The following is a 13,790-nucleotide window of genomic DNA, read 5'->3' on the forward strand; positions in this document are numbered from 1 at the left end:
CGACATGTATTGTGACAGTCCTGTGGATAAGCCTCCATCCCCATTTCCAAGTTTGAATGAAGTAGTAAGTGCCATCAATGTATGAAAATGCTTTATGCAATCTAAGGATAATGGTGAAGTTGGATGCTTGGTTTCCAGAGGGAGGTGTACATTCTTAATGCAGTGAGAGTAAAACAAAGCAAAGTATCTTATTTTTCCTTTCACAAGAGAAATAGTTTATATAGCCTATGAAAAATAATCTTTCTGTCAGTGCTTTTTGAATATTAATCTGAAATACTTGGGTTTTTACACAAGATAGGATAAGTAATGGACCATGCCAGGTTTAGATTAATTTTTGAATGTCTGTCTGTTACAGAATCACGAGAAAGCAGATATGTAGATTTTCATGAAACTTAGCTATATTGTGATCAAAACAATTCAGCACATGCCTCAATTTATCGGGAACAATATGAAGGCTCAACAAAAATGGATCCTGTCCATGACAGTTACAGCAGCTAGTTAACAATAAGAAATCAGAAAACATCAGATAAGGGGAACCTAAAACAAAAAACTCAATGTATCTTTCTTATGGTAGTTGTACTTCCTCTTAAAACAATAATCACCACCACAATCTCCATCTCTCTTATGGTTGGTTTTACAGAAAAACTGATCATGAAAAATGTATTTAGAATATAATTTACAAACTTTTTGTTCTTCACTTTTCCCAATATAGAGGCACATATCGATGGTGGTTCTGTAAAAGTTCAAGTTCAAGAGCCACTAACTAACTCTATGGAGATCATCCCAACAACACTGTAAACACTATGTAGTACTGCCTGTATTTTAAATATTAACCTGACAGTTGATCTTTATAGGCTACCGGAAGGAAGAGATCAAATTTAGGTAAGAGCAGCTATAACGCAAAGAGATTAAGCCGCACAGGGCCAGAGAGAACCAGGAAGTATTTCATGATTCATGGCAACCTACTGACAGAGGCATGCCCAAGCACATGCCTCAAAATATCAGGAACAATACAATATGAAGGCTCAACAAAAATGGGTCCTGTCAATGGCAATTACAGAAACTAGTTAACAATCAGAAAGAGGTTTTTAATATTGCCATTGATGCTTTCATAGGCCGTACTTATATTATAACATATAAATTTCAAAAGCTCATTGTTTAAGAAGCCTTTCTCGTGGACAGTCGAGATTTTCTTCTGATGACGCAGAGCACAGTTCTCTGCGAAACGTAAAGAATTTTACCTTATTTTCTTGGCACGGCATAAGCCCAAAAGCCTATACAGTATCATGTCTATAATCAGAAAGAACCTGTGAGCCTCTAAGTTGTATCTACTGTATTTTTTCTTGTACATTTATTTTGTAACTAGTTATAAGTAGTGTTTTCAATTTTTTTTATTTAAGTACTGTTTAAAAAGAAATATTCCAGGAAAAAATATCTCTAAATGTAAAAAGAAACATTCATTATAGTATCCGAGTTGTGAACATATGTTTAGCCGAACTGAGTGGCTCAGTTGGTAGAGCGTTGGCCTTCTGATGCCAACTTGGTAGGTTCGATTCTGGCTCAGTCCGACAGTGTTTGAAGGTGCTCAAATATGTCAGCCTTGTCAGTTCATTTAATGGCATGTAAAAGAACTCCCACGGGATTAAATTCCGGCACCTTGGCATCTCCACAAACTATAAATGTAGTTAGTGGGATGTAAAGTAAATGACATTAGTATTATTAATCCGATGAGTGCTACGCCTGCCTATAGACGGGCTGACGCAGCCAGTCCACCACTGATAGGCCCGTATATAGACGGTGCACAAGAACTTTATTTTTGTTTAGTTTCCCTGTTCTTTCTTGAGTGCCGACTTGATCTCTGGCATGTTCTGCCATCTGTTGGGCATTATGTAGAACTAATTGATCACAGCTTACAGCTTCAGGAAGTAACTTACAGAGCTCTTTGTAGATGTCTGTGGAGCTCATCTGTGATGTAAACAAGCATGGCGGAACAACAAGCTACTTGCTCTCACAGCGATGTCATTTCGGATTAAAGAATCTCTCAGTTATTAACCAGAGCGGAAAGTGATGAAAAAATTATTTTAATGAACTGTTAAGTGATTTTGAAAGTGAGAGTGATACAGAGAGTGCTGAAAATATTGTAAGTGAGAAAGAAACAGAGCCTCCTTCCAAACGAAGGAAGAAAAACACGGTGAGTTTGAAAGCTATTTCATCACTATTTACGCAGCAGACGGATGACTTTTCTCCACCAGACTTTCAAGCAACTGTGACAGACTCTGGGAGCCAAGTAATGTTTGATGACAACCCCAAAATCAATTATATATTTTATAACTACTCTGCCAGTGAAGTTGGTGCAGCTGGTTGTTGATGAAACAAATCAGTATCGCAAACAACTAGTGGAAAACATTGAGCTGTCACCACATTACACGTTTAGAAAGTATTTTAAAATATCAACTTATGTACTTGTAAGGAGTTATAATTATTAGTTGCCTACAGATCTCCAGGAAATAATTTTAGTTTGGGGTCTTTACTTTGTATAAAGATGATGTACATGTGGGCACAAAAGTATAATTTTGTTTTCTCTCAAAATAATATTGAACGTAAGTGTAGGATTTTACATTTGCATTTATATTACAACCAACATTTATATAAATTTTAAGCTAATCACCCCAATGATAAGTTAAAAATTGAGGCTTCTACATTTTTTTTCATACGAATAAAAAACTCAACACTGAGGTACCAAACAGTCAACTGGTAACACAGCACTTAAAAGGTTAATATATGTTTAAAATATTCATTAAAATTAAATATTTGTAAGAATTTATTTTTCTCTAAGATGATTGAAAAGAAACCCTACAAACTTAATTATAAGTAGTTCAGAGTTATAAGTAATTCTATTTGTTCCTGCTGAATTATGTATAAGACAAGTTTCTACTGAATATATTTATTTGTCTTATGAAATACTGGCAGAATTGTTTAACTTATCAGTAAAAGTCTTTCATAAACAATGCAAAATACTCACCTCTGAATTTCTGTGACAGTCGTTCCACTGGAATGAGCTACAGCATGATTTTGTGGAGAACGCTGTTGAACACTTCTTAAGACTATAGGACTAGTCACCATCATTTTCACTCCCTCACGGACTCCATACTTTTCATGATTGCTATCAGAAGTCTGAAAGGTAACATGAGATCACAAAGAGTGCAAGCATTCTTATTGTTATTAAAAACTTTCAGTTCATTTATGCGTAGTGCAGTCATTAAGTTGATGGACTGGCCGCTTAATGTTGCTGTGGTGCACTACAGCGATTAGGTAGCACCATATGGAAATTCTAAGTTCCCATGGAGGGAACTAGATAATTTTCCACCAATACCACATGATGGTACTGTGACAATTGTTTGTTCGTCCCATCAAGAGGCATTTTGTGGAATTACAGTCTCTGTTATGATGGGTAGTTGAGTGAAAGCAGTGGAATGCAAGAATGTTGTAGTTTGAGCAATGGGGAAATATCAATTTCTGCCAAAAATTAGGCCAATCTGCTAATGAAAGGTCCTAGATGAAACAAGTATGTGGCAGCAATGCCTTGGGCTGCAAGGCTGTGTCTAAGTGACACTGCAGGAAACAGTTTAGAGAATTATGAGCATGCTGGAGAACTGCAAACAAACCGGGTGAGTTGGCCGTGCGGTTAGAGGCACGCAGCTGTGAGCTTGCATCCGGGAGATAGTGGGTTTGAATCCCACTGTTGGCAGCCCTGAAGATGGTTTTCCGTGGTTTCCCATTTTCACACCAGGCAAATGGGCTGTACCTTAATTGAGGCCACGGCCGCTTCCTTTCAACTCCTAGGCCTTTCCCATCCCATCATCGCCATAAGACCTATCTGTGTCAGTGCGAAGTAAAGCCACTAGAAAAAAAAAGAAAAACTACGAACAAACCAAACTAAATACAGGATCAAAGATGTTGCGATAAGAACAGCTAAAGGAGATCCTTTGCTCTCTATGTGATTCAATTCATCATAAGCTTCCTGAGTTGTGACATAGGAAGAACTGGCTGCTGCTACATGACAACATCCCTGTACATTGCTCTATGGTTGTCCAAGAGAAACCGACAATGCAACAGGTCACTGTTTTGCCACACCTTCCATACTACCTGATCTTGCACCATGGATTTTGTTTCTCTTTTCCTGCTTTAAGCAAAGCTGCATGGGCATAGATTTCATTCCATGGAGGAGATAATCGCTACCACAAGATCAGCTAAACAGGATTTTCCTGCCAATATCTTTCAGTAGCATTTCAAACAGTTATATGAATGTTGGCAGATGTTCATAGCAGCCAATGGCAACTACTTCGAGGGATGATGGGGAGCTGTGTAATTGTATCAGGTTGTGTGCCTGACTACACTCTAGGCACCAGATCACGAATTACTGACTGTGGTAGTAATTTCTTGAATATGACTGTAATTCTTAAAATAATTTTTAGTTATGGGTCCTTCTTTTCAATATACATTAGACTAAACACTAAAACTGCGTTTTGAATTAAGTCCTACAAGAAATTACAGAATGTTTCAACCCTTATTGGACCATCTTCAACTAATTATAAACATTGAAAAGACATCTTAAAAGCTACACATGTATATAAAATGCAATACAAATGGTGATTAATGAGAACCATGGATAAGTGAAAAGTTTTTAAAAATACAACTTGTTGTGCCTGTCTTAAAAGTATCTTCTTGCTTCAGTCTGAGTAAAAGTTGGCAATGTGGGTTTGGAACATTCTCATCTAATGCTAGTTTGAATATTTATCAGGCTGGGTTGAGGGAATTCCTCTTATTCATATGTGGTAATAGATCTTGATAATGGAACAGAGAGCTTCTGATAATAAAATCTATTTTAAAATCTATTTTGAAAGCAAAATTATATAGTGCACATCAGGTTGCTCCTCTTCTTTTGGCCCCTTTATAATGGAAGTCATTTCAACACTGTGTGAACCAGAAAATTTTCCATATTTTGTCTTAAAAAACTCATTTGATGTAAACTAGGTCTGCTCATATGGTATACATTGCACATATGACAGCCACTGTGCCAGTTTGGACTGCACAGTGGAATCGTGGTCCCTACATCTAAGCCTAGGCAGAGGAAAGGGGAAGACTGGTGGTTGGGGCTGTGTCAGGGGAGAGAGCATGCCATTTGCCATTTTCATCATATCTGCTGCAAGAAATTCTGCTAGCAAATATGCCGAGAAAGAGGGGTGTTGGCAGGAGATGAATTTCCTATCTAAAAAAACTCAGAGACTGGACTCATAAGACATCAACTTAGTTATTATGAGCAGTTCACAACAGAGAAAGTACAGCCAAGATGGCTGCCGACATCCAGAATGGTTAGGGACTATCAGAAGAAGAACATCAAGATTATTTATATTTACAAAGAGCCTAATTTATTTATTTGCATTTTCAAACGGAGAACTCTCCTTTCAGGAAACCACCGAACTGCATCCCATGTTCGATGTATTTGTGAGGCCATTTTTTCTAAGCATAGCAGACATGCCAGAATATTTTGCAATTGGAACTCCTGGATTTACAGTATAATACTTCATAATGGGATACATTTTATGCAGACAGGAGTTTGCATGCATTTTATTGTAATTTCTGCCAGCTACACTTTTCTTTTGTCCATGTCTGGATCCACTTATGAAGCACAGCTAGCACAGAGTGAGACAGGAAGGAAGGAGAGAGAAAAAAAGAGATAGTGTAGCAGTGAGAAGTGGAGGTGGGTGCCTTTTCAACACAAGCACTTTGCACACTTTACAATGAACTGCATGGTGGTGTGCACAGTGTGCAGCTCTGGTGTAAACCATTGTATTATGTGTGATTCTAACAAAAATAATATGACCAAACAGCCTGGACAACTATCATAAATATTGCCCATGGATTGCCCATTGGTATGGATCACGGTTTCATTCCTACAATTACATGCACTTGGTCTTCACATGATTGACCTTCATAAATCTCTAAACATACACACATCATATGGACACAAATTTGAGTTTTATACTACAAAATCCACCAGCAATATAAACCAATGTTCTTACTTCCCAGGAACCAGTTAAGTTGTTTATTTTTACTCTTAGATATCATCTGTTGAGGATCTTCTATTACATTATGACTCCCCATTAGTACAGTCATAATATAGCTAGCATTCATGATTGCTGAGCAATGGAATATATTTCTTGTCCATCTAGACCAGGGCCTCTCAAACGCCCAAAATCTCATGCGTGCAGAGCGAGGCGCAAGAGCTCCGTGCACTGTGCATCGGTGCCGCTCGCCATGACTCGGATCAACGCTTCGTCTCTGGGCTACTCGGCTAAGCTCGGCTCTACTCGGCTCAACTCAGCCCGGATTTGGAGCGCTACGGCGCAAGTGGGGCAGAGGGAGACAGGCGGAGCGAGCGAGACAGGCGTGAGGAAAGAGAGAGTAAGCGCTATTGTTCCAAATCGAGGAGTGGGGGTCTGCACTCTGGTCAACCAAGCCAAGTCATCTTTTGCACCGTGCACAGTGCATGCACCGCGCGCATGCACTCTGAGAGGCCCTGATCTAGACTTAAGGATTTCATATCCTTTTACTCTAGGAACTAATCTGTTAAGCATCTTCTATCAGAATGTGACTTCCCTATACTATAGCCATAATAAACAGCATGACCTTCTGTTAGCTGAAGACAGTGCGATCTTCACTGATATTAATACTGAAGCTGCGTACTGTACATACTTGACCATATAGCTAACACTGCCTTGTCATATGGACTTAATATAAACACAGACAAGACTAAAACCCTAACAACTGTGGGATGCCAACTGAACAAGTCCAGCAGTTTAAATGCCCGGGGCCACTGATCTGGGAGAAGGTAGAGGCACTGAGTACAGACATACATAACAGGGTTGGACAGGCAGTGGCAACTTTCATATCACTCAGCTGGAGTTTGTGGAAGAACAACAACATCAGGTTTAAGACCAAGATCTTCCTCTTTTCTACACTGATTCTGCCAGTCCTGCTGTATATTTTCATGATGTGAACCCTTTCAGAAGCTGGAAGTCTCAGCTTGTTTTTCTGTGACCAGTTACAAAATGAAACCATCTGGAAACAATGTGATGACTATTGAACAAGTGAGCAGATGAGGAGACTTCGGTGGTTTGGCCATGTCTGCTGTACAGATAGAAGTAGGATACCAAAGAGACTTCTTTGGTGGTAATGACCAACACAGTGGAAGGGTCAAAGAGCCTGGGCAAAACAGACTGAGCGTGACCTGAAAAACCTAAGGCTCAACAAAACTCAAACCTGAGCCACAGATACGGATTAGATATTCTGGAAAAATATTATTAATGAAGTCCAAAAATTAATGGTACTCACAGCAGAGTATATGCTTCTGAGCTGACCTTGACCTGTCGTCATCCAGAAAACAAGGAAGAAAAAGATAGTCATAATATAATTAGTTCCAAATTCATCATTGTTGACCTACGGAATATGTTTCTTTATCATCTGGAATCCATGACTTCATAACTTCTTACACCAAGAATAAATCTGCTGACACTCTACTACCACAGAGTAACTTTCTACCAGTGCAATGACATCACAACAAATATTACTGACCTGTTGCACATCATCTTCCTCACTCCCTCGGAACCAAACAGGTTGTTTCTTCTCACTCCCTGGAGTTACCTGTTGAGCCTCTGTTATTGTTTATTTCTATAATTACTATTTATCTACTTTCTGGGTACAACACCTAAGGAGACAGATTTGCAAAATGTTTCTAGTCACAAAAGCACATTTTTGATTAATAATTATAGGAATATCAAATTTAAATACCATAATTTATATGAATTTCAAGCAATTACAATTCATATAAAGAAATTGTAAAATACAATTGTTTATAAAATACTACTTGAACACAGTAAAATACAGGGAGTGTCAAATCTTTTGGGTCAAATTGAAACAGGTGATAGTGGGTCCATAACCGATTATGTTGAGATAGGGAACCAATGGTCGAAAATGCATATTTAATGTGTTATGGACATATACTGTGTATACCGCGTAACAACAACACAGCTCATACTAATTGTTCAAAGTGACAACCGCCAGTCTCAATGCATGCATGGCAAAGGCACTTGAAGTTCTGCTGCACTCTCTCAAAGATGTCTGGTGTCTGTTGTACCAGGAGACAGGCAGCTTGGACCCTAGCAAGCAGGTCTTAATCTGTTTCTACTGGGGTTTCTTACACCAACGACTTGACATAATCCCAGAGGAAAAAGTTCAGAGGTGCTCGCAGACATTAACATCTAATTGGGCCAGTGCAGTGTCGTTTCCACCATCCCTTCACGACAACAAGGGGTGCAGTCTCCAGGAACTGTGGCAGCACATCTCACAGGAGCACCAGATAATGTGGATCAGTCAAACAGGGAGGCAACAAATAAGGTCCTATTAGGTAATCTTGTACAACGCCCACCCATAGATTGACAGAGAATCATTCCTGGTGGCCACTAATGTGGGTAGCATGGGGATTGACCTCGCTCCAGATGTGGCTGTTGAAAACACCATCACAGGTGAATGAGGCCTCATCCGTGAACAATAAAAACTGTCCAAAGTTCAGCACTACACCACTGCAGTGGATAATCCATTGACAGAAGTAAACGCGGGGCTCAAAATCCATTGGTCCCAGTGCTTGCATACATTCTTTATGATAGGGGTGTAATACCTGTTCTGCCAGTACTTTCCAAACTGTATCCCTCCAAGTGTGCATTTTACTGGCAAGTTGACGGGTGCTTATTGCTGGGTGGTCAGCCACACGGTCCAACACCATTTCCTCAGAGTCTAGTGTTCGGATATGTCTTTGGAGGGAACCTTGGCTGGCTCTCTGTGGCGTGAATGACCCTGTCTCTTGTAAGTTGGTATCCACGGAGATAAACTTCTTCCAATTAGGATGACGCCTGTTGGGAAAGCATTCTCTTTACATTCATGCTGCTTTACGGGCACTACATCCTGCTGCACCATACATTAAATGCATGTCTGCCAACTCTCGTGATGAGTAACGTTCCATCTTTGACTATGCGTCATGCACTGTACACAGTAACACACCACACCATGGACACATCACAAGCTGTCTGATGCAATGGACAACTGACATCAGGTATAGTGGTGTGCATGCGGCACAGGTCAATGCTTGCGCCATTGCAATACATGCCTAGACACTGGCGGTCGTCACTTTGAACAATTACTATGAGTTACGTTGTTGTTATGCGGCGTAGGCTGTGTATGTCCATAACACAATAAATTTGCATTTCTGACCATTGGTTCTCTATCTCAATATAATCGGCTGTGGACCCACTATCACCTGCTTCTATTTGACCCAAAAATGTTCATAAGAGCATTAAATAGCTCCTGAGTATGAGAAAGTTATAGAGAAGAGTAACTCATCAAGGTAAGGTCATGAGAAAGACCTGTGTTACTGTATGGCATGGAGATTGCATGCTGATCACTTCAATAACAAATAAAAAAACATTATAGAGACATTTGAGATATTGCCTACTGAAAGTTTCCTGGACTGATCAAGTACACAATGAAATATGGAAAAGAATGGGGAGACAGAGAGAATTTATCCAGACAATTAAACATAGAAACATCTTATTTTGGCCACATAATGAGGAATCCCAAATATGAAATTATTCAACTAATGTTTCAAGGCAAGTTAGTTAGTAAACGAAGTGCAAGATGAAGAGATGTCTTGGATCAAAAACAAACAAAACTGGACATCAATGAGAACAGCTGATGAACTTGTACATGCACGCTGATGCAAGTGCAATAAACAGTTATAACTTGAAAACAACATTCTCTCACCAATGGGTAACCAATGCAAATATCGAGCTTGAATAATAATAATAATAATAATAATAATAATAATAATAATAATAATAATAATAATAATAATAATAAATAATAATAATAATAATAATAATAATATTATTATTATTATTATTATTATTATTATTATTATTATTATTATTATTGTCGTTGTTGTTGTTGTTGTTTTACAATTATGGTTATTATTATTATTATTATTATTATTATTATTATTATTATTATTATTATTATTATTATACCATATGTACATATGATATGATCACGCTGTTTGTGAGGTTATGTCATGAAACATGTGCTATGTATAAATATTCATATCAGTTCAGTTAACTCTCTTGGTACCAGGGGGTAATGCGAGCATCCGCCCTTTAAATTGCCAGAGCCGATCTGGTCGGCCTTTAACAATCCAGTCAGAAGTTGCCAGAGCCGATTACATCGGCCGGCTTAAAATTCTGTGATATACATAATTTTGAGGCAACCTATAGTGACGTGCATACTTGTTACAACCTGTAGTAAAGGGGGTACACATTATTGTGTGCCTGGCCTTGCTTTGGCAGTTCTAAGAGGGTGTTATACCTTTCACAAGAGTCGTTTCCTGTGTTTACAAATACCGCTAACCGGTCAGTAAGAGATTGCTCCTTGCAGTGAGTGGATTTGTGACAGGAAAATGGCATGTTGTTCGTGTGATATTTTTTCACCAGGTATTGATGACAATAAATTAATGCAGTATTTGGAACAGTGTGAAGTTAACGCGAATGATTTATTGGATAGTGATAGGGAATTTAGTTCAGAGAGTAGCGACGAAATTATACTGGACACGTCCGCGGAATTACTGCAGCTAAAGAAGAGACGTTTAATTGTGTCTAACAGCACTACTCTGAATATAGTGGTAGATGAAACTAGTGATAACGAACATGATAATGTCTCTGGAGAACATTTTGTGGAAATTTGCCCCAATGAACCTGACAACATTCCTCAACCTCCTGTCTCCTTCAAGGAAGTTCTTGGACCTAAACATGTCCTACAGTCTGATTCTCCACCCATATCATACTTCAATTTACTTTTCACTTACTCTCTGCTTAACCTTTTAGTCACAAATAGTCCTCTATCATTACCTAAATGCCAGTCTCCACAGGCCAAGTGTAGCGTGCCTGCCTCTTACCCGGAGGTCATGGGTTCGATCCCTGCCCAGGTCAAGAATTTTCGCCTGGTCCTGCGAGTTGGTTCGAGGTTCACTCAATCTAAGTGACCCTAAGTGATTGCAATTGAGGAGATATCTGAGGGTGAGAGGGAGACCCCGGTCTGGAAAACCAAGAATAATTACTGAGAGGATCCGTCCACTGACCATGATTCACCTCGTAAACTGCAGGTACCAAACTGAGCAGCGGTTGCTTAGTAGGTCAAAGCAAATCACGGCTTTAGTGCCATACATTTCTTAATTTCGTAAATTCTGTTGTATTATAAAATTATTTTTCTAATATATACCGAAAACGAGGAACTTTTTTTCTGAAAACAAAAAACTGTAATATCAACTACTATTTTTTTACTTATTTAATAATTCAGAATTATTTTAATACTGTGTTGTCCGCACGTAGAAAATTTGTTGTTAGTATTTGCCAAACATCGATACATACACGCGAATTTTATCGGTGAGTAAAATTGTCTTGTTTTTACCAGTGACATATGTTTGAATTTTTATTTTTTTCGTTCAAATTAGTTATTCTATAGAATTGTATTTAGAAATACATTATACATAATTACGTATATTCTTTTGTATCGTAAATTATTTTTTCAAAGTAGATATTGAGAAAGAAAGTGCGAAAATATTTTTCTCTTCCTAAAAATAAACGTTATCGACAACTATAAATCATGTGATATAGATGTTGATTCCCATAGGGAATCTGAAATAGTTGTTCCGAATGAGTAAATTTATAATACCAATATAAATGGTCCGTTATTGGACATTATAAATTTTCCAGCTAACTCATTCCTGGTTGCCAGCATTTCGCCCCCGTGTGCTAGGCTGGGCTCATCAGTTGGTACCTGGCACACCTACCAAGACGCTGGCTGGTGCATACCGTGGAGGCCACTGCATAGGCTAATTGTAGCCACAGGCAGTGCCAATGCACTATGAGAGACTTTGTCTTATTATCAAAAATTGATGCCTGCTTGGCCATCAGATGATATAGATGTTGATTCCCATAGGGAATCTGAAATAGTTGTTCCGAATGAGTAAATTTATAATACCAATATAAATGGTCCGTTATTGGACATTATAAATTTTCCAGCTAACTCATTCCTGGTTGCCAGCATTTCGTCCCTGTGTGCTAGGCTGGGCTCATCAGTTGGTACCTAGCACACCTACCAAGACGCTATAGATGATATAGATGATATAGATGATATAGATGTTGATTCCCATAGGGAATCTGAAATAGCTGGCCAAGCAGGCATCAATTTTTGATAATGAGACAAAGTCTCTCATAGTGCATTGGCACTGCCTGTGGCTACAATTAGCCTATGCAGTGGCCTCCACGGTATGCACCAGCCAGCGTCTTGGTAGGTGTGCTAGGTACCAACTGATGAGCCCAGCCTAGCACACGGGGGCGAAACGCTGGCAACCAGGAATGAGTTAGCTGGAAAATTTATAATGTCCAATAACGGACCATTTATATTGGTATTATAACTATAAATCAACCATAAAACGTCTTTGACTTTTTATATCTCTCCAAACCAGTTTCTTATTCTACGTATTCAATATGTAGAAAATTTCATGCCGGTATTTGCTATACACCGGCAGATATACGCGAATTTTAAAATACATGTATTTCCACAGTAAGCGGCCTGGCACTTTACAGCAGTAGAGTGGAGGCGGAGCTCTGGCCTCTTCCAGCTGATGGGGATTGGCCAACCAGATCAGCTCTTGGCTCCAAGAGGGTTAAGGTAAATACTTGTAAATTAATATTATAATTTATTCTTACCTGTATATATAAATTGTGAAACACACTGTAACTTCCAGAATGGTAATAGGCACAAGAACGATTGAGAATATTCCATACATTATAATCTATGTATTATGCACTCTTGAATTTTCGAGAAGGTATTGTTTGTAATGTATCTTTCTGGAAGCCTGGCCAGGGTACCTATATAAAGAGATGATCTTGACAGTGAAGTTAATTACTGTTAAAAGACTTATTGTTCAGTAGAGTTATGGTGTAGCAAGAATATATATATATCTCGGGTTGACATGCAGTAGTTGCAGTCTCTATATTGAAGTCGGTAGTCATCTGTTTCAACTGTGTGTTAAGGTTGCAATTTCCTGTGGAGTAATTGGCGTTTTTTTAAATGGCGGCTTGCGATGTAAGTGTTTTGTTTGTGACAACAGTGATTAAGGTTATGTGTGTGCTGAATTTGTAAATAGGTGTGAATAAAATAATTGTACCAACTGACAGCATCTTGTGTTCATCTTTGTGGATATGTTAACCCTCTGACTGAATGAAATTCCAACTTGAGATCGCCAGCATCAAGAAGAAAAAGAAGAATTACATAATAGAAAAAGGATGACTATGCATGTGCCTTGATAAGTCATTCTTACTTTATACTGTATTAACTTACGCATCAGAGACTTGGACTTTGACAGCAAGAAATGAGAGTAAAATTTAGGAGAGTGAGATGAAGTTCCTAAGGAGTACGGTGGGGAGGACAAAGAGAGACATGACGCAAGTGTGATAAACAGATATAACTTGAAAACAATATTCTCTCACCCATGGGTACATAATGCAAGTGTCGAGCTCAAATTATTATTATTATTATTATTATTATTATTATTATTATTATTATTATTATTATTATTATTATTATTATTATTATGATTATGATTATGATTATTATTATTA

The 13,790-nt window shown here is 38.4% G+C and overlaps 1 protein-coding gene across 1 annotated transcript in view; it reads right to left on the reverse strand.

Moving 5' to 3' along the window:
• unc79 (UNC-79 domain-containing protein) overlaps positions 1–13,790 on the reverse strand; it is a 346,819-nt gene that overhangs the window by 107,220 nt on the left and 225,809 nt on the right. Inside the window, exon 32 of the mRNA XM_068229169.1 lies at positions 3,023–3,174. Coding sequence (XP_068085270.1) covers positions 3,023–3,174 — 152 coding nt within the window. The remainder of the gene's footprint in view (positions 1–3,022; positions 3,175–13,790) is intronic.

This window comes from Anabrus simplex, chromosome 9 (genome assembly GCF_040414725.1).
Source record: "Anabrus simplex isolate iqAnaSimp1 chromosome 9, ASM4041472v1, whole genome shotgun sequence".
Lineage (NCBI taxonomy): Eukaryota > Metazoa > Arthropoda > Insecta > Orthoptera > Tettigoniidae > Anabrus > Anabrus simplex.